Source organism: Danio aesculapii, chromosome 22 (assembly GCF_903798145.1).
Source record: "Danio aesculapii chromosome 22, fDanAes4.1, whole genome shotgun sequence".
NCBI lineage: Eukaryota > Metazoa > Chordata > Actinopteri > Cypriniformes > Danionidae > Danio > Danio aesculapii.
In genome coordinates this window covers 33,311,038-33,332,606 of record NC_079456.1, presented here as the reverse complement: position 1 = coordinate 33,332,606, position 21,569 = coordinate 33,311,038, and the positions used below count along the sequence as shown (strand labels likewise).

The 21,569-nt window shown below is 36.3% G+C and overlaps 1 protein-coding gene across 2 annotated transcripts in view; it reads left to right on the top strand.

Moving 5' to 3' along the window:
- The window catches only part of wwtr1 (WW domain containing transcription regulator 1), an 87,312-nt gene that overhangs the window by 53,018 nt on the left and 12,725 nt on the right, over nt 1-21,569 (top strand). For both annotated transcript variants that reach the window (XM_056448370.1, XM_056448369.1), the window contains exons 2-3: nt 2,683-2,822; nt 19,405-19,619. In XM_056448370.1, the coding sequence (XP_056304345.1) occupies nt 2,683-2,822; nt 19,405-19,619 (355 nt within the window). The remainder of the gene's footprint in view (nt 1-2,682; nt 2,823-19,404; nt 19,620-21,569) is intronic.

The following is a 21,569-nucleotide window of genomic DNA, read 5'->3' as shown; positions in this document are numbered from 1 at the left end:
GAGAAACACTTTGATTGACATTCTCTCTTTGTACGTGTCATCAGAGGGGCAAAGTCCCGCCCACTAGTAACCATCGCTCCCTCATTAGCATAGGACGTTAGTCTCGTTTTTGAATCTTCCACTATGCTGACACACAGGCGTTTGTAGCTCCGCCCTCTTCTAAAAAGAGCACAATCTCATTCGCATTTAAAGCGACCAAATATCACCAAAAATCACCAAAACGCCACAATTAGCATCAAAGCCTAAAAGGGGCAGCTTCAAAGAGTTATAACACATTATCTGTGTGATATTTTGAGCTGAAACTTATAATGATATGCAATTATAGATACAAAATATAGAATTAGGGACTTTCTGGAGGGACTTCATAGGTTTTTTCTGATTGTATAGCTGTATTGTCTACTAAGACTGACGGGAAAAAGCTGCTATTTTCTAGGCTGAAATTGTTGATTTTACAGGCGTTGTGCAATATTGCACTGCTACAGCCATGCACGGCAGCAAAGTGTCTTGATTGTTACGTCAGAATGAGCGCTTAGTTCTAGGGTTTCATGGTCTGAAGGTAGTATCGCGATACTATGGCTCCAAAATACTGGCGGTGCCACTGTAGTTTGTAAATGGTAGTATCGTCATTAATGGTTGGAAAAATCACTAAAATACTCACACGTTTGTGCAACAATAAATACTTTTATTTGAATAGTCTGTGGAGCCCTTTACGGTTGCAAAACTGTCGAATTTGCGCCTTTTATGGTAGCCTATTGCATGTTTTCTAATGCTTCAGGTTGAATGCACATCTGAATCGGTTCATTTCTTTTCCGGTTAATATGATTTAGTAGCTACAACAACCACAGCAATCTCTTTAAAAGAACGACTCACAAAGTGAAATTTTGAATTGCTTTGGATTGTTACCTGATAAGACTTAAAAAAATAGACGAAAAACCCAAAATAGCAACAGGAAACATTGAAACAATTTTTGAGCACTTCATATTTCCTAATTTTGTTGGAAAAGAAGCTCTTTTGTAACAAATTTCATTCAGTATAGTTACTGAATAAATATCTTTATTTTAATGTACTGTTGGTCAGTTATCTACAAAATAAACTAAAAGAATGAATACATTTTAGGTGAATTAAGGTGCAAATAATACGTTTTAGCCTTAAGGGAATTATGAATTACAGTCAAGTAGGCCTATTATAACATAAAATATAGGATTTCTGACAATTTTCTTTATAATTTGAGTTATGAATTACAGTATCGCAATACTACTTGGTGTCATGATACTTCAGCTGGTATAGTATAGTAACATTAATTAATGGTATTGTGACAATCCTACTTAGTTCCTCTATCCATATCAGCCTAGAAAATAACAACTTTTTATTTTCTGTCGGTCTTGGTGCACAATGTAACTGCAGAAGAGTCGAGCTTTAAATAGGAAAATTATCCAAACTTATTAAGCGAGATGCTAATGGTCTAATTCGATTCAATGAATTATGCTAAGCTAAGCTAAAAGTGCTTCTGCCAAACACCGATATCTGATGAATAGATTCAGAAAATGATAAAACTCAACTGTTTAAGACTAGTGGAGCTAGTAAACTCAGACTTTTCTGCCCACATCATCCATAACGCATGTTTATTCCCCTCATTTACAATATTAAACATGTTTACAGATTGATATTTGTCTAATTTGTCTGAAATGAAAATATAAACAGATGTTTCAATATAATGTTAATCTCTGTGCATTTATGTTTTTGATGTTTTATGAGTTTTTACTGCACACGTCACGTGCGTAACTGCTCGAGTGTTTCTTTAAAGGACCCATGTTATTTAGTCATCATCATAACTCTATATCCTGCAGATCTGCATGGTTCATTTCCAGGGAAACTCACTTGAAGCGGTCGATCAGGGTTGATGAACGTGAGCCAGAATCAGATCCGCAGGTTTTAAAACCCTGAGCTACAGTATAATGTGAGAATTTACTGACAGACGGACAGTGAGATTGTAAACTAGCGTCTGTCTGCTGCTAATCGTGACCTTGCGTTGAAAAAATGTAGAGAAGCCAGAATTTCCCGTCGCTGCAAGTTTTGAAGCGTTCACTCAGGGTGTGCAGATACAGATTGAGCTGCTATCACCAACACACACACACACACACACACACACACACACGCGCACACACACACACACACACACACACACACACACACACACACAGTTTTTACAATTCATTTCAGCTTTATTTCTATAGCACTTCTTACTTATTTTTATTAAAGTATACATTGCGTAGAAGGCAATATGGTGGCTCAGTGGTTTACACTGTGGCCTCACAGCAAGAAAGTCGCTGGTTTGAATCCCAGCTGGGTCAGTTGGCATTTCTGTGTGGAGTTTGCATGTTCTCACTATGTTGGTGTGGGTTTCCTCCAGGTGCTCCGGTTTCCCCCACAGTCCAAACACATGCGCTATAGGGGATCTGATGAACTAAATTGGCTGTAGTGTATGAGTGTGTGTGTAAATGTGAGTGTGTATGGGTGTTTCCCAGTACTGGGTTGCAGCTGGAAGGGCATCCACTGATTAGATCAGAATCTAATATCAACAAAGTGATGTAAACTTGCCAGATGAGAGTGACAATTAAGGGGTTAATGAATCCTAACCAATGTACTCTAACTAACCGAATGTTTCCTGTGTTTGTTGTGCAGTCACATTGAGAAGATCACCACATGGCACGACCCTAGGAAGAGCATGACCCCCTCGATGGCCCAGCTGAGCCTTCATAATCAGGTCTCCAACACTGCCAGCATCCAGCAGCGCTCTATGGCTCTCTCTCAGCCCAACCTGGGTGAGTGTGAAACACATAAACACACTATTGATCTCTACCTGACAGCAGCAAATAATAACTTGACTTCTAGTTGATCATTTGTAAAAGTGGCAGAAGGTTGATTTTTGCCATGAATCATCTGTTGAACTGCATCCCAATCATCACAAAAACTGCAGAAGGCCTACTGGAACCCGCATGAACCCAAGATTCTTACAGAAATCAGTCAAGTTGGGTGTTGAAAAAATCATGGTTTGGGGTTACATTCAGTATTGGGACGTGCGAGAGATCTCACAGTGGATGGCAACATCAACAGCCTGAAGTATCAAGACATTTGTGCTGCCCATTACATTACAAACCACCGCAAAGAAGGTCAAGGTGCTTCAGGATTGGCCAGCCCAGTCACCATATATGAATATTATTGAGGACATCTGGGGTAAGATGAAGGAGGAGGCATTGAAGATGAATCCAAATAATCTTGATGAACTCTGAGAGTCCTGCAAGAACGCTTTCTTTGCCATTCCAGATTACTTCATTATGTTATTTGAGTTATTGCAGAGATGCAGAGATGTATGCAACCCAGGATCATTCTGAAAACGTACCTGTACAGACGTTTCTAGAAACCACGAAATACGTCCCGGCGGCACGTTTTTCTGCAGTTTTTGTTTTCGCGAATCCACGAGAGGCCGCTGTGTATGCTTTTTGAAATCTCAAATTTCCCTCGGGCGTGCCATTCGCGCCAGCTGTTTTCGTGTAAAGCCACCAGAGGCCGCTGTCGACTGACTTTTTGAGTGACTGAGTGAACGATCGACTGACCCACCCTCCCCCTTCCCTAAACCCACCCAATTTTATCGATTGTCCCACCCACCCACTTCCCTAAACCCAACCAACACGTTTCAAAAGCAATCCAAAAATATAAAAGCCCTCGTCTGATTTTTTTACCACGTTTTCAGATTCTACCACATTCTCACCCTGTTATTTACTTGTTTGTTTTATTATTTGGACTCTGTTTTTGTCTGACCTGATTTCTGGAACTGCTCTTCACCGTACTTGAACCCCGTCATTGTGGTCAACTCCTCTCTGCGTCTCAAGTCCACCAACGTACATGGCGCGCTAACGGGACAAACTGGTTGCAGCTGGAATGCCGTCCATACGGAGGTAAGCAGTCAGCTGGTGAGCGCGAAAAGGAACGACGTCACAGCGCCCCATAGCGTTCGATTAAAAAAAGAAATGCAGCATTACATACCTCCGGCTACGTAATTCGCGGCCTCCAGAAACATCTGTAGGGCTACGTTTTCAGAATAAGCCTGTGTTGGATGTATGGATGCAGTCCTCCAAGCTCATGGGAGTCAGACACAATATTCATTCTGTTTCCACTGCAGCATGACGACATATTCTATACTGGACATTATTTCTGTTTAGTGATAAGACTTTTGTCTAAGAAAAGTCAGACCTTACTGTCCTAATTAATTCATTCAAAATCAAGGCCTGATCATATTTTATTTTGGTAAAATAAGCGTAATCTAGAGGCCTTTGCCTTTCTTTTAAACTACTTCTGATACCAAGTGATCAACTAGAAGTCAACTTATTATTTACTGTTCGTAAAATTTTGATTAATCTTTAATGGAAATCTGGTATTGGGGTATTGGGCGGGGCTAACACGCTTAACCACGCCCCTCTAGCTTTCAGTCTCAACACAAACAGAAATGGTGAGCAGGAGGAGTCTGTTAGGTTGTAATAACTTTCTAAACCCTTTTCCCCATCTTTCTGAATGAAACACCTACTTTACTATAGCCAATCAGCTCGCACTAGAAATAACAAGCCACACCCACTGTTTTCTCATTTAATATACTGTTTCTCTGCATCACAGTATAAAACAAATGTTTGCAGCTTCCTGGTCATGCAGACTTTAATGAAGTCTAATGAATCTTCAAGCTTTTAAAGCTGCGTTTGGTTTATTGACGTTGTGTTTGTATCATCTTTTATACTTTGACTCCCTCGCCCCTTATAAATGCCTTCCAAATGTGCTTTCTTTGTTTGCCTTCTTTCTTCCCAAATCCTGAATTGTGATGAAATGGAAAAAAAGGTGTGCCTCGGCTTTGTTGGCAGCCGAGAAACAGATTCCAGTGAGGGGGAGGATAAAATCCAGACTAAAGGGTTTGGAGGGAGGGAAAGATTCCTTCCAGCGCTGCGTACAGTAGACGCCAAGAGTATCTCAGGATATAGAGTTACAGTCAGGTTTAGCATCTTATCCCCACTCCCATAACCTGAAGATACAGTTGAAGACAGAATTTTTCGCCCTCCTGTATATATTTGTCCAATTTCTGTTTAAAGAAGAGAAGATTTCTTCAACACATTTCTAAACATAATAGTTTTAATAACTCATTTCTAATAACTGATTTCTTTTATCTTTGCCATGATGACAGTAAATAATATCGGACTAGATATTTAGCTAAACGTGACATTTAAAGGCTTAACTAGGGTAATTAGGTCAAATAGGCAAGTTAGGGTAATTAGACAGGTCATTGTATAACAGTGGTTTGTTCTGGAGACAATCCAAAACAAGTATTGCTTAAGGAGACTAATAATATTGACCGTAAAAAGTTTTTAAAAAATTAAAACTGTGTTCATTCTAGCCAAAATAAAGCAAATAAGACTTTCTCCAGAAGAAAAAATATTATAGGAAATACTGTGAAAAATTCTGTGTTATTTACAAGGGAACAAACCTTTTGGACATACAGCTATTTTAAATAATTGTGATCAAGATAATGACCAAAAAAATAATAAAAAATCAAGCAGCCTTATTTTGCGCAGTAATAAAAAGGCTGTGAGCACCTTATTTATGGTAAAAGCACAGTACAGACCTTTCGTTGAGGTGAGGCTGGATGATGGTGATCAACTTTTCTACAGTGCTGGAGAGACCCGGAGGACTGAGACTCGTCCAGAAAGACGAAGCTTCCGGCAGCACACAATATGGACACAGACTGTTGGTGGAGCCTCCCTGTTGACAACCAATCACAGCTCAATTATTGGCCCTCCTGCATTATTAGCCCCCCTGTATATTTTTCCCCCAATTCCTGATTAACGAAGAAATTATTTTTCAATCATAATAGTTTTAATAACTCATTTCTAATAACTGATTTCTTTTATCTTTGCCATGATGACAGCACATTATATTTGACTAGATATTCTTCAAGACACTGGTATTCAGCTTAGTGACATTTAAAAGGTTAACTAGGTTAAAAAGGTTAATTAGGCAGGTTAGGGTAATTAGGCAAGTCATTGTATAACAGTGGTTTGTTCTGAAGACAATCCAAAACAAATATTGCTTAAGGAGGCTAATAATATTGACCATAAAATGTTTTTAAGAACAATTAAAACTGTGTTCATTCTAGCCAAAATAAAGCAAATAAGACTTTCTCCAGAAGAAAAAATATTATAGGAAATACTGTGAAAAATTCTGTGTTAAACATCATTTGGGAAGCCTTTAAATGTCACTTTAAGCTGAATACTAGTATCTTGAAGAATATCTAGTCAAATATTATGTGCTGTCATCATGCCAAAGATAAAAGAAATCAGCTTTTGGAGATTAGTTATGTTTCGAAATGTGTTGAACAGAAAGGTAAAAATATACAGGAGGTCTAATAATTCAGACTTCAACTATATTTGTGATACTTCAGAATGTGTGAATGAAAGCATGACTACAGTGTCAGACGTTACTATAAGGAGGAAGTTGTCATTATACGTGTGTGAATGTGAATAAAGCTGCTCAGCTTGAAATAATGACGTGTCGTATAATCCAACCTGCTCCACTCGTTCAAACGGCTAATCTTTCTCCTCTAAACTCTTTTTTTTTCTGTGTTCAGCTTCTTATGATGCAACTGCTCAGGGTTGTTTTGTTTTTGAGATGGCCGTTTCCTCCATTTTGGCTCTAGCAGAAGTTCAGAAGAGGCTAAATAGAGCATAGATGTGCTGCAAGAAATGCTCATCTTACTTAAGAGTTGTCTTGTTTCTAGTTCAAATATCTACAAATTCTTAAACCAAGAAGCATTTTATAGACAAGCACAACGTTTGTTGTTGTTTTCAGAAATAATGAGTCAAAATTAAGTGAGTTTTTCCTTAAAACAAACACAATCATCTGCCAGTGAGGCTGAGCAAAATAATCAGTTTTTTCTTTTTGACAAAAGATTATTGCGCTTGTTTTAAGCAGAAACTCGCTTAATTTTGACTTAATATTTCTGAAAGACTATATTTTTTGGCCAAGTTTTAGGAACATCAAATGATAGCTAATAATAAATAATGACTTCTAGTTGATCATTTGGTATCAGAAGTGGTTTATATGAAAAGGGAAAGACCTCTAGATTATTCTTATTTTACCAAAATAAAATATGATCATGCTTTGATTTTAGTGATTGAATTAGGACAGTAAGGCCTGACTTTGCTTAGACAAAAGTGAGCTCGGAGGACTGCATCCATACATCTCTGCAATGACTCAAATCACTTATTAATAAAGTCATCTGGAATGGCAAAGAAAGTCTTGCAGGACTCCCAGAGTTCAAGATTCTTTGGATTCATCTTCAATGCCTCCTCCTTCATCTTGTGCTCAATAATGTTCATGTCTGGTGACTGGGCTGGCCAATCCTGGAGCACCTTGAGCTTCGTCGCTTTCAGGAACTTTGATGTGGAGGCTGAAGTATGAGAAGGAGCGCTATCCTGCTGGAGAATTTGCCCTCTCCTGTGGTTTGTAATGTAATGGGCAGCACAAATGTCTTGATACCTCAGGCTGTTGATGTTGATCATCCACTCTGCAGATCTCTCATGCCCCCATACTGAATGTAACCCCAAACCATGATTTTTCTTTCACAAAACTTGACTGATTTCTGTGAGAATCTTGTGTCCATGTGGGTTCCAGTTGGTCTTCTGCAGTATTTGTGATGATTGGGATGCAGTTAAAGGTATTTAAAAGTAGTTTTGTTCAAGAGTCGTCCAAAGTGTTTGATTTCAAAAAAGCATAAATATATTTATTTTCCTCTTACTATTAACAAAGGCGTGCTCGATCCATGCGATTGGTTCATGCCAGGGTGCTACCGGCCAATCTCTTTTGTACAGGTGATGTGACGCTCTCTACATGTAGCGAAACCATAAAGTGAAACAGAACGTAAAATGGGAAAATGTAAGTTTGCGTACTCCTGGTTGGAGAAAGACGAGTTTAAACAGTGGCTGAAGCTGAAAACAACCACGTAATTTATTCCCTCATGCTTTGTTTTTTTCCGAGCTTATCTGAGTTCTGTCGCATGATTGTGTTTATTAACACCTGTTTATTAAGGTAAAGGTTTGATACTGATTAAAACCTGAAGTGGCGACGAGGTCTTAAAATATTCTGTGAAGGTCTTTTAAAAAGTCTTAAAAAGGTATTGAAATTACCTTTGGGATTCATTTACATACCCTGCAAATGTAATCCCAATCATTCCTTCCCCAAACTTGACTGATTTCTGAGAGAATCTTGAGTCCATGCTGGTTCCTGTAGGTCTTCTGCAGTATTTGTGATGATTGGGATGCAGTTCAACAGATGATTCATAGGGAAAAATCCACCTTCTGCCACTTTTACAAATGATCAACTAGAGGTCAAGTTATTATTTGCTGCTCTTACAGCTGAGATCCACCACAAGACTTTTGTCAGGTAGTGTGTATCTGTATCTTTTCTGTAAGATACACAGTAATTTTCTTAATGCAACTGTAAGATACAGTAGCATGCTTCGTAACTGTCCTACAGTAATATACACTTCATATTACAGTTAAATACTGTGTCTTTTACAAAAATCGTTAACAGTGTATATTAAAAACAAGTGAGTTTTTCCTTAAAACCAGCTAAACAATCTCATGTAAAAGAAAAATCAAGATTATTCTGCTTACCCTGCTTTGTTTTAAGGAAAATCTCACATATTATTTCTTAAAACAAGACAATTTGTTTTGCTTGTCTTGAAAATGCTTCTTGATTTAAACATTTTTAGCTATTTGGACTAGAAACAAGACACAAACTCAAAGTAAGAAAGCATTACTTGCACTGATTACGGGCTCTTATTGGCACAGGATGTCCCATAACGTCTCACAGATTTTTGGGACTGGATATTGTTCTTTTCTCCTGTCATTTCTGCTGAGCGTGTTGGACAGCTGATGGCGTTTCTGGGAAATCAATGAAACAAGAAGCGCATTGTTGGAGTGGCTTTAGCAGCTCAATAGAGTCTGTCCATTCTTGGCTTAGTTTCCTATTTATCAGGGGTTGCCACAGTGGAATGAACCACCAACTATCCCAACCCAGTACTGGGAACTGTCCATACACACTCATTCACACACATACACTACGGCCAATTTAGTTAATCCAGTTCACCTAATAGTGCATGTGTTTGGACTGTGGGGGAAACGAGAGCACCCGGAGGAAACCCACGCCAACACGGGGAGAACATGCACACTCCACACTGAAATGCCAATTGGTCCAGCCAGGACTCGAACCAGCAACCTTCTTGCTGTGAGATCACAGTGCTAACCACTGAGCCACTGTGTTGCCACACTTATTTCTCTATATATTATTTCTTTTAGGGTTTCTGCGGGGTCTTAAAAAGTTTCAAATTTAAAAATCGAAATTTTAGGCCTTAAATAGTCTCAAAGTCGCTGTTCTAGGTCCTAAATATTTCTGCACAGGTCTTATTTTTCTGATGTCCATGTAACGCTACATCTAATGCTCGTTTAAATTCTTTGTTGTTGTTGTCGCTTGGTTTTCGTGGTGTTGTAGTTCTTTATTTCACTAGTCCAAACGTAATTTGTGGTATTACAAATACAAATGAAACCAACATGCAATAGCCAATCAGCTTTCTGTTATTGAACTCAGTGCGCACGGCGAATGTGATGCCATTGTGGTGTTTGCGAAGTTTCGCTTTGTGTGTGCGCGGCATGATTTCGGCTGGCGGAGCTCTCGAAATTTTTTGAGAGATCGCGCGGCGCTGCGTTTGATTTGAGTTAAATATGAAACACTTTGAAGAGATTACGTCTGAAACAGGTACGACTGTACAGACATCTTATGATCCGTCCATGCGTGATCATAGGGAGAAACAGATGATCAATCATTCTTGGCTAGAAATTGCTACAGCAGTGGGAAAGGAGGAAAGTTTTTGGAAAAGTTTGGAAAAAACCTGAGGGAAAAGTTTGTTAAAACAAAAAAAAGAGGCCATGAAAAAGTGGAGACCCATGTGGTTTTAATATTACAGAAAATGTTTTTACACCTATCATAGGTTTTACACTGATGTATATATTACATTTTTGAGTTTAAAACTATTTACAAGTTACAAACTAAAATTAAGTAACAAATGATGTCTTTGATAACTGGAAAGGAATATTTAAGCCTATCAGCTTACAATATACTGATACCCAATTTCTAGGCTTTATTAGTGATAATGGTCAGGAATAAGTAGAGGACAGAAACTTGAAGACAGTAATGTGTGAACTGTTGAGTGGGCTACATAAAAAAAAATCTGTAGTTTTAGTAAGTATAGGCTACTTTTTTTGTTTTTATTCTTGCCATAATAAAAAATATAATTGTAGAGCAACTCATGTCCTGTTGCCATTAATATTTAACTTTAATAGGTAGAGCTGTCCAAAATATGAACAAAAGCAAGTGATGCATTAAAGTTTGATTTAAAAAATCTTTCAAATCATTATAATAAATTCTAAAAATAATAAAAAATCATTATAATAAATTCTAAAAAATAATAAAAAAAATCATTATAATAAATTCTAAAAATAATAAAAAATCATTATAATAAATTCTAAAAAATAATAAAAAAAACATCATTATAATAAATTCTAAAAATAATAAAAAAATCATTATAATAAATTCTAAAAATAATAAAAAAATCATTATAATAAATTCTAAAAAATAATAAAAAAAATCATTATAATAAATTCTAAAAATAATAAAAAAATCATTATAATAAATTCTAAAAATAATAAAAAAATCGTTATAATAAATTCTAAAAATAATAAAAAAATCATTATAATAAATTCTAAAAATAATAAAAAATCATTATAATAAATTCTAAAAATAATAAAAACTCATTATAATAAATTCTAAAAATAATAAAAAATCATTATAATAAATTCTAAAAATAATAAAAAATCATTATAATAAATTCTAAAAATAATAAAAAATCATTATAATAAATTCTAAAAATAATAAAAAATCATTATAATAAATTCTAAAAATAATAAAAAACTCATTATAATAAATTCTAAAAATAATAAAAAATCATTATAATAAATTCTAAAAATAATAAAAAATCATTATAATAAATTCTAAAAATAATAAAAAATCATTATAATAAATTCTAAAAATAATAAAAACTCATTGTAATAAATTATAAAAATAATAAAAATCATTATAATAAATTATAAAAATAATAAAAAATCATTATAATAAATTATAAAATAATAAAAAATCATTATAATAAATTATAAAAATATCAAAAAATCATTCTTTTAAAAATCTTCAATGATATTAATGATATGATGTGATTCCAAAAAACTTTCTACTTCTCTGTTAATCCGTCTGACTTTACTGTCTGTTTCTTTGACCGCCCGCTGTCATTTAAAAGAATATCTCAATGGCGAAAGAGTCAAGTGTAAAAGCCTCGTCCGTTTCGTGAGGTGCGCGATGCGGCGCCAGGCGAAAGTATAAATCAGCCTTAAGATGTTTGTTTGTTTGTTTTTTCTGTAGCTCAATGGTACATCTAGCCTGTCTTTATTACTGTTCAATTTGAATACATTTATTTTACCATTGATTTTGTGATTTAGCATTTTCTCTTTATGTGTACAAGTGTTTTTGATATTGTGATATTATAGGTCTTACATTTAATACTTAATGATCTTAAAAAGGTCTTAAAAAGTCTTAAATTTGACATTATGAAATCTGCAGAAGGTCATATTATTTCAAACGACTAACATGTCAATGATAGTCACTTTGTTAAACTTTAGAGTTGAATTTACAGCATCAAAAGTGGCAAGAGCAGAGATCAACATCCCATTATGCAGTTCACCACCACTGAAAACACTTGTGAATCCCCCAAAAAACAGATCTTTTTCAGTGTGTATCAAAGGTTTCCTCTTCATCTGGCCATATAAGTCCATCTTTCCTTCTCCTCACTCGCTCGCTTGCCAAATCCTCCACCTCATCCATAACACCAGCCTTACCTCGAGGATCCTTTTGATGTTTGCAAATCTTCTAAAGCAAGCAAACCGTGACAATCCTCGGCTCCTGCTTGCTGATTAATGGTGTTTATTTCATTATTAGAGACCGGTTTGCATGCATAATGCAGATGTGTTGATAAAGTGTTGACTTTTTGACCTGGTTTACCATAATGTGTCGTCTTCCCGCTCACCGCACTATTGATTGGCTGAAATTGTCCACAGCAGGTCTGGAAAATCACTGCATTTTAGTCTGACGAGGAAATTGGTTTAGTGCCAGTATGAATCCGTTCACTTGTGCGTTACGTAAGCCTCTCCGACAGAAAGCCATTTATAGTAGAGCTGCGATACGCGCAGAGAATCATGGGCTTTTTTTTAATTTTGATTGATTCTTTAACATGTTTGAGAGGTGATTTACTTAAACTCTGGGTTGGAGATTTGAGACTAATTCCAGATTTTTGGATGTAGCATTTGCATTAAGATCTCAGTATGAAAGTATGTTCACATTATATTGAAGCATCTGTTTATATTCTCCAAAACTACTAAGCACAGAGTTCTGGGATCAGACAAATATCAGTCTGTAAACATGTTTAATATTGTAAATGAGGGAAATAAACATGCGTTATGGATGATGTGGGCAGAAAAGTCTGTGAGTTTACAGTCTACAACACACTTTGAAACTGCACAACCCAACAGAAATAATGCTCATCAACAGGAGAAGAGCTGCTCTCTACTGAACAAACATGATTGAGTTGATTTGATTGGACATTTCTGCATTTATGAGAGTAAAGCTTGCTTATGGATGTGACAGATGTCAAATTGGCACTTGTGTGACTTTGCTGAATCAAATATAACTGCTTGAAAACACTGACAGAGTCATTATTACATTACTGAACAATACAAGCAGACACAAAAAACTATTTTGGTGATAACTTTATTTTTTCATGGCAAGGTTGACATTTACATGGAATTGCTCTGCAGACAAGACCAGACATGTTGTTAACAAGATAAACTGTCACTTATTGACTAGTCTATTAACCCCAGACACATTTAGAGACCAGAGTCCCCACAAAAAAAAAAACAGCATGTGTTTTGATGCTGGTATGCTAGTCTTGCTGGTCATAGACATACAGTTGAAATCAGAATTATTATCCCCCCTGAATTATTAGGCACCCTGTTTTTTTTCCCTAATTTCTGTTTAACTGAGAGATGATTTTTTTCTAAACATAATAGTTTTAATAACTCATTTCTAATAACTGATTTATTTAATCTTTGCCATGATGACAGTAAATAATATTTGACTAGATATTCTTCAAGACACTTCTATACAGCTTAAAGTGACATTTAAAGGCCTAACTTGGTTAATTAGGTTAACTAGGGGGGTTAGGGTAATTAGGAAAGTTATTATATAACGATGATTTGTTCTGTAGACCAGTGTTTCCCAACCCTGTTCCTGGAGGCACACCAACAGTACATATTTGGATGTCTCCCTTTTCTGACCCATTAACTTTAGGTGTTGGAGTCTCTTCTGATGTTATGATAAGTTGATTCAGGTGTGTTTGATTAGGGAGAGGTTGAAAATGTGTACTGTTGGTGTGCCTTCAGGAACAGGGTTGGGAAACACTGCTGTAGACTATTGAAAAAACTATAGCTTGAAGGGGTTAATAATATTGACCTTAAAATGGCTTTAAAAAAATAAATTTTATTCTAGCTGAAATAAAGCAAATAAGACTTTCTCCAGAAGAAAAAATATTATCAGACATACTGTTAAAATTTCCTTACTGTGTAAACATCATTTGGGAAACATTTAAAAAAGAAAATAAAATCAAAGGGGGGGGCGAATAATTCTGACTTCAACTGTATATTACAAAAAAGACAGGTTTTTTGTGTATTTTTGTGGTCGTGACTTTATAAAATATGATGACATGACAGACATCTTAATTCTATAACCTTATTTATAGATTATAATTACGATTATAAGCTATAATAATCTTAACACATGTGTCTCTAGTGTGAATGAGTGTGTATGGATGTTTACCGGTGATGGGTTGCGGCTGGAAGGGCATCCACTGCGTGAAACATATGCTGGATAAGTTGGCGGTTCATTCCGCTGTGCGACCCCAGATTAATAAAGGGCACTAAGCCGAAAAGACAATGAATGAATGAGTTTTAGGATTCTGGTAGTTCTGTTTAGTTATAGAAACACTTCTCTCTCTCTCTCTCTCTCTCCTCTCCTCTCTCTCTCTTCATCTCTCTCAGCTCTCTCTCTCTCTCTCGCTCTCCTCACTTTGTGTCATTTTACTTCTGCTATTAAGGGCACCTATGATGAAAATCAGCTTTTGTAAGCTGTTGGACAGAACTATGTGTAGTATAAGTGTGTCCACAATCCTATTGGGCTGATATAAACACAAAAAGTCTCTTTTTTTTAATTCCTGATGTTAAATAGGATCCAAATCTCTCCCATTTCATGTCCACCGCAACGTGACGTATAAGTGCGGTTTCCCCACCCACCAAATTGATTGACATGTCTCCGTAGTACACGTATAATCATATCAACAAGACGGACGTGCGGGAAGCAACCGGGATTAAAAGATCTGTTCAGCGCTCTGTGATCATCAATCAATTACATCGATTTTACCGTTTTTATCACCTCAGTCGCATGTCAGTACAATTATAACAGAAGATGCTTCAATCCCAGTTTGTGGACGTTAAATCAGGTTTATTTTGTACTTTAACATAACGGATGTTCACACAGCAGTGGGTATTAACATTAATCCTGTCACATTTGCAGTGCAAAAACAGTGCAAAGTTAAATGTGCGTGCATGTGACTCGTCATTTGCGGAAAGGCTTGAATGAACTCCACAAGAAATACATCAAATAATCATTGGGAAAGTTTCTAACTGTGAGCAGGGAAACGTTACCAGATCATTAATAAGATTCATTAACAATAATCAAGAAACTTGAGCACACAATATTATCTAGTTAACTATTTTCAGCTGCTGCATAATATCATTGTGCTGCTTCAGTTTCAATGTTTCCTGATTGTTACGCCAGAATGAGAGTTTAGTTCTTGCCATATCAGCCTAGAAGATAACAACTTTTCATTTTCTGTCAGTCTTAATACACAAAATACAGCAGAGTCGATATTTAAACAGGAAAATGATCAAAACTCTGGTCGTTTTTGAGCTAGATGCTAACGGTCTAATCTGATTCAATGATTTATGCTAAGCTAAGCTAAAAGTGCAAACCCGGAGATCAGCTGAATGGATTCAAACACAGTATAACTAAGCTATCTAACTTTAGCAGAGCTGTAAAATGAGCCTTTTAAGGAAAAGAGAAAAGCTGTGTTCCTATCAAGAGTAGTCGATATTTAAACAGGAAAAATGATCAAACTCTGGTCGTTTTTGAGCTAGATGCTAACGGTCTAATCTGATTCAATGATTTATGCTAAGCTAAGCTAAAAGTGCAAACCCGGAGATCAGCTGAATGGATTCAAACACAGTATAACTAAGCTATCTAACTTTAGCAGAGCTGTAAAATGAGCCTTTTAAGGAAAAGAGAAAAGCTGTGTTCCTATCAAGAGTAGTCGATATTTAAACAGGAAAATGATCAAAACTCTGGTCGTTTTTGAGCTAGATGCTAACGGTCTAATCTGATTCAATGATTTATGCTAAGCTAAGCTAAAAGTGCAAACCCGGAGATCAGCTGAATGGATGTCAAACACAGTATAACTAAGCTATCTAACTTTAGCAGAGCTGTAAATGAGCCTTTTAAGGAAAAGAGAAAAGCTGTGTTCCTATCAAGCGTATTATAAAGGCTTTTCTCTTCATGAAGCAAGAGTTAAAATCAAATTTAGAATTAATACGAATTAATACAGAACTGAAAACAGAGGCTTTTCTTGATCATCTTGCGTGGTGCCACGTACTTCACGATAGCCTTTTTTTTATTTTGAAATAAGCTGCACATTAATCAGGGAATGAGCTCGAGCTGCTGCCGTGATCTGGAGAGCTTTGTTTGTGTCGTCTCCCACAACTCTTTCAGCGCACATCTGGCTTTTACAGGAATGTTCTCATCCATGTGAAAGTGGTTTACCCGACAGATAACACACCACAACCACACACACACACACTGATACACACAGCTCATGGGGTCACAAACACACACACATACGCTCTCTTTCTTCTCAGGAGCTGAGCAGAGTATTAGCTGAAGAACTCTTGTTGTATATATAGAAATCTGATGTATGGCAATATAATAAATTACATGCTGTATATGACGTGCTAGTTCATGTTTGGATGTCACATATGTAAAATATATGTCATATATGCAACATATATTTCCACATACTGCAAAAGTGTTCAAATATGGCTATATATGATCATATATATATATTTAAAGTCAGAATTATTAGCCCCCCTGTTTATGTTTTTTCTCAATTTCTGTTTAATGGAGAGACGATTTTTGTTCAACACATTTCTAAACATAATAGTTTTAATAACTCATGTCTAATAGCTGATTTCTTTTATCTTTGCCATGATGCCAGTAAATGATATTTGACTAGATATTTTTCAAGATACTAGTATTCAGCTTAAAGTGACATTTAAAGGCTTAACCAGGTTAACATTACAGTAATTAGGCGAGTCATTGTATAACAGTGGTTTGTTCTGTAGACCAGTGTTTCCCAACCCTGTTCCTGGAGGCACACCAACAGTTCATATTTTGGATGTCTCCCTTTTCTGACCCATTAACTTCAGGTTTTGGAGTCTCTTCTAATGTTCTGATGAGTTGTTTCAGGTGTGTTTGATTAGGGAGAGAATTAAATTGTGTACTGTTAGTGTGCCTTCAGGAACAGGGTTGGGAAACAGTGCTGTAGACAATCCAAAAGAAATATTGCTTAAGGGGGCTAATAATATTGACCTTAAAATGACTTTAAAACAATTAAAATCTGCTTTTATTCTCGCCGAAATAAAACAAACTTTATTATAATATTATAGGAAATACTTTAAAAAATGATTATGAAAAAGTATTCATAAAATTAAGTATCAGATAATATTAGTAATTAGATAATAATATTATAATGTTTGTATATTTTTTATCTTGCAATTTTTTTAATGGCTAATATCTGCAAAATATCTAGTGAAATAGAAAAATTTGTTTTTATTAGTATATTTGGTTGAATAAAAATATTATATTTTGTTTACTTAACTCAAAAACCTTTTTGATGTTACCAAAAGGAAAGCAAGTTATTTGAGGCAGACTTAGTTTTTCCGGTAAGCATGTTTGGTTGTTAATAATAATAATAATAATAATAATGAATTTTATTTGTATTGTGCTTATCTAAAACCCAAATCACTACAATAGAAGATATTAAACACATAAAATAATAATAAATAAAGTACAAAATATGAAAACAGTACACAATGGGGTATATGCCGAAGCATGCTAATAGGACTTTTAATTTGCCGGTAACCTGGGTTAATCGTTTCCGGTGAACTGAATGCCAATGCAAAATCGGCGCGTTTAAGGTCTGTTTTCTTTAAAAATCAGCGATCTGGCTGAATGATATCCGATATAAGTGGGTCTCAGATTGTAAAAGAAGCACTGCATTAAATTACATTTCCCCCCACCATGTCTTTATAATATGAGCATTTATTTACCCCAGTATATTCAATGGAGCTTCTGCGCTAGCCTGCCAATTCTGACGGGCGAGTGCGAGCAAAACTGCTTTTTGTCTCGTTTTACGCTTGAGCAACTGAATGAATGCCAAAGTCTGTTTATCTAATTGTATTGATTACATTACAACATCGATGCTGTAAAAGAAACCGATAAAATGGAAAAAACTCATAATACAGGTCAATGGAAGTTTATCAGTATGGGAAACACCTAGCTCGGCATATACCCTATAACCCATCAATTAAAACAAGCTTAAATAAATGTGCATTTCAGATATTAAGACGGAGGCCATTCCATAATTGATGCATATATAAGTATATGTGTACATGAGTGGAATATCCACAGAGCCGAATATTGACCTATTTTGATCTTTGAGCGTGGCATTTGGTCGGCTCAGCAACAGCCGGCTTTTGCATCACGGATTGAAACTGAATGAGTTTCATAGCGCAGTGCTGTCCACCTCCACTGTGAAAGACAATTCACTTCGCTTGTAAACAAATAAACATGGCTTTAGTGTAAACAAATATGACTTCAGTGTAAACAAACATGGCTGCAGTGTAAACAAATAAATATGGCTTCAGTGTAAACAGACATGGCTGCAGTGTAAACAAACATGACTACAGTGTAAACAAATAAACGTGGTTTCAGTGTAAACAAACTTGGCTACAGTGTAAACAAACATGACTACAGTGTAAACAAATAAACATGGTTTCAGTGTAAACAAACATGACTACAGTGTAAACAAATAAACATGGTTCAGTGTAAACAAACATGGCTTAGTGTTAACAAACATGGCTTCAGTGTAAGCAAAATATGTCTCCAGTGTAAACAACATGGCTGCAGTGTAAAACAAATAAATATGGCTTCAGTGTAAACAGATATGGCTGCAGTGTAAACAAAACATAGCTGCAGTGTGAACAAACATGGCTTCAGTGTAAACAACATGGCTTCAATGTAAACAACATGGCTTCAGTGTAAAACAATATGGACTCCAGTATAAACAAACATGACTGCAGTGTAAACAAATAAATATGGCTACAGTGTAAACAAATAAACATGGTTCAGTGTAAACAAATAAACATGGTTTCAGTGTAAACAAACATGGCTACAGTGTAACAAATAAACATGGTTTCAGTGTAAACATACATGGCTTTAGTGTTAACAAACATGGCTTCAGTGTAAACAAATATGACTCCAGTGTAAACAAACATGGCTGCAGTGTAACAAATAAATATGGCTTCAGTGTAAACAGATATGGCTTCAGTGTGAACAAACATGGCTGCAGTGTAAACAAACATGGCTTCAGTGTAAACAAATAAACATGGCTGCAGTGTAAACAAACATGGCTTCAATGTAACAAACATGGCTTTAGTGTAAACAAATAAACATGGCTGCAGTGTAAACAAACATGGCTGCAGTGTAAACAAACATGGCTTCAGTGTGAAGAAATAAATATGGCTGCAGTGTAAACAAATATGGCTGCAGTGTAAACAAATATGGCTGCAGTGTTAAGAAATATGGCTTCAGTGTAAACAAATAAATATGGCTGCAGTGTAAACAAATATGGCTGCAGTGTAAACAAATATAGCTGCAGTGTTAAAAATATGGCTTCAGTGTGATCAAATATGGCTTCAGTGGGTTTTCCATTTTGAATTGCATGTCAGTGACGTGTGTTGTGTATGTTGTGTGTTTGTGCAGTGCTGAACCAGCAGGCGCACCAGCAGGCGCAGCAGCAGCACCTCCAGCAGCAGCAGCAGGTCCCGGTGCAGGTCCCGGTGCAGGGCCCTCAGCAGCAGAGCTCTCAGCCCATGATGAACCTGAGCGCGCAGCAGCACCAGCAGAAGATGAGGCTCCAGCGCATCCAGATGGAGAGAGAGCGCATCCAGAGGAGACAGGAGGAGCTCATGCGACAGGTGAATGCGCTACATACAACACACATGCAGTGGGGGAATTAAGTATTGAACACGTCATCATTTTTCTCAGATTTCTAAAGGTGCTGTTGACTTGATATTTCCACCAGATGTTGACAACAACCAAAGACAAACATATATGCAAACAAAACAGAAAATAAGTTCTGTGTAATGAAATGAAATGATGCAGGGAAAAAGATATTGAACACATGAAGAAAGGAAGGTGTGGAAAGACATGGAAAGCCCAGACAGCAGCTGAAATCTCTCAGTAGTTCTTCAGCAACCCTCTGCCCTTCTTCAGCGTAAATGAATATCAGCTGCTTCAGTCCAACATCTACATGAGCAGGAGGATGAAGATGAACCCAGGGTGGACATTTCAGCAAGACAATGATCCAAAACACAGCCGAGGAAACTCTCAAATGCTTTCAGAGAAAGAAAATCAAGCTGTAGAATGGCCCAGCCAATTACCTGACACCAATCCGATAGAACATACAAGATAAAGCTCAGATTTGATAGACGAGACCTACAGAACCATCAAGATTTTGACACTCTGTTGAAGTCTGTGAAAAACTCACACCTAAGCAGTGCACGTGAGATTTCTCTTGTTTTGCTTTGTTTTTAGGTGTGTTGTTTGGGTTTTTACCAAAATCTGGTTCAGTCTCATGTCAACAGCTCCTTAAGAAATATTATTCCCAGGAAAACAGTTGACAATGTGTTTAATACTCATTTCCCCTATTGTATACTGTTATTTATACATACTAGAGCTGCATAATATATGGTTTCAGCATCGATATCGTAGTGTGTGAATCTTCAATAGTCACATCGCAGGATCTTCTATGTGGAGTCGCGACTGCAATTAACCAGGAAACATAGTTCAGAACAAAGTTTAACCCTAACTACAGTTTAAATTAAATAATCAAGCAATATTATTATTGATATTATGTATAAATATTGTTTTTAAAAATGTTTTTATTTATTTTAAATATGTATGATACACATAAATTATTATTTTATATGATATTATAGAAATATATATATATAAATATTATGTATAAAGGTGTGGCTCAGTGGTTGGCACTGTTGTCTCAAAGCAAGAAGGTCGCTGGTTTGAGTCCCTGCTGAGTCAGTTGGCATTTCTGTGTGGAGTTTGCATGTTCTCCCCTTGGGTTTCCTCCGAGTGCTTTGGTTTCCCCCACAGTCCAAACACATGCGCTATAGGGGAATTGATGAACTAAATTGGCCATAGTGTATGAGTGTGTGTGTGTGTGTGAGAATGAGTGTGTATGGGTGTTTCCCAGTTATTGGTTGCAGCTGGAAGGGCATCCGCTGTGTAACACATATGCTAGAATAGTTGGCGGTTCATTCCACTGTGGCAACCCCTGATAAATAAGAGACTATGCTGAAGGAAAATGAATGATTATTATTATGTATAAATTCATTTCATATTGTATATTAATTTTTTATTTCTAGTAATGCTGGTAAGTCAAGTGTTAAAAATGATAAATGTCGCATTGGCTAAATTGCTAAAGCTAAAAATTAAGTATAAATGTAAAATTAACTAAGAATAAATGACTTGCTGAAATGGAAACTGAAAATTGTAAATCTGAAATAAGAAAAAGCTGAACATCTCTTGTCTGTCTATTAAATATAATATATAAATATGCCAAAAAGAAGTGTTTGTTTCCAAAAGGGAGACATAGGGCAAAATATAAATGAGTTCCATCACATAGGTCAGTTTTAATATGGCGTGTTTCACAGTGGCGCCCCCTGCTGGTCCTGATGTTCAGCAGCATAAATCAGCGCTTGAGAAAGACCTCACACAGAAAGTGTTTATCTTCAGCCTCTCTGACTCTCTGCTGACTCCATTAACTCCGCTTGTGATGATTGACATGTTTTTATGCCAGAGCACATGCTGTTTGTGCACTGAGACTGAAAAAGGAGGTTTAAAAAGAT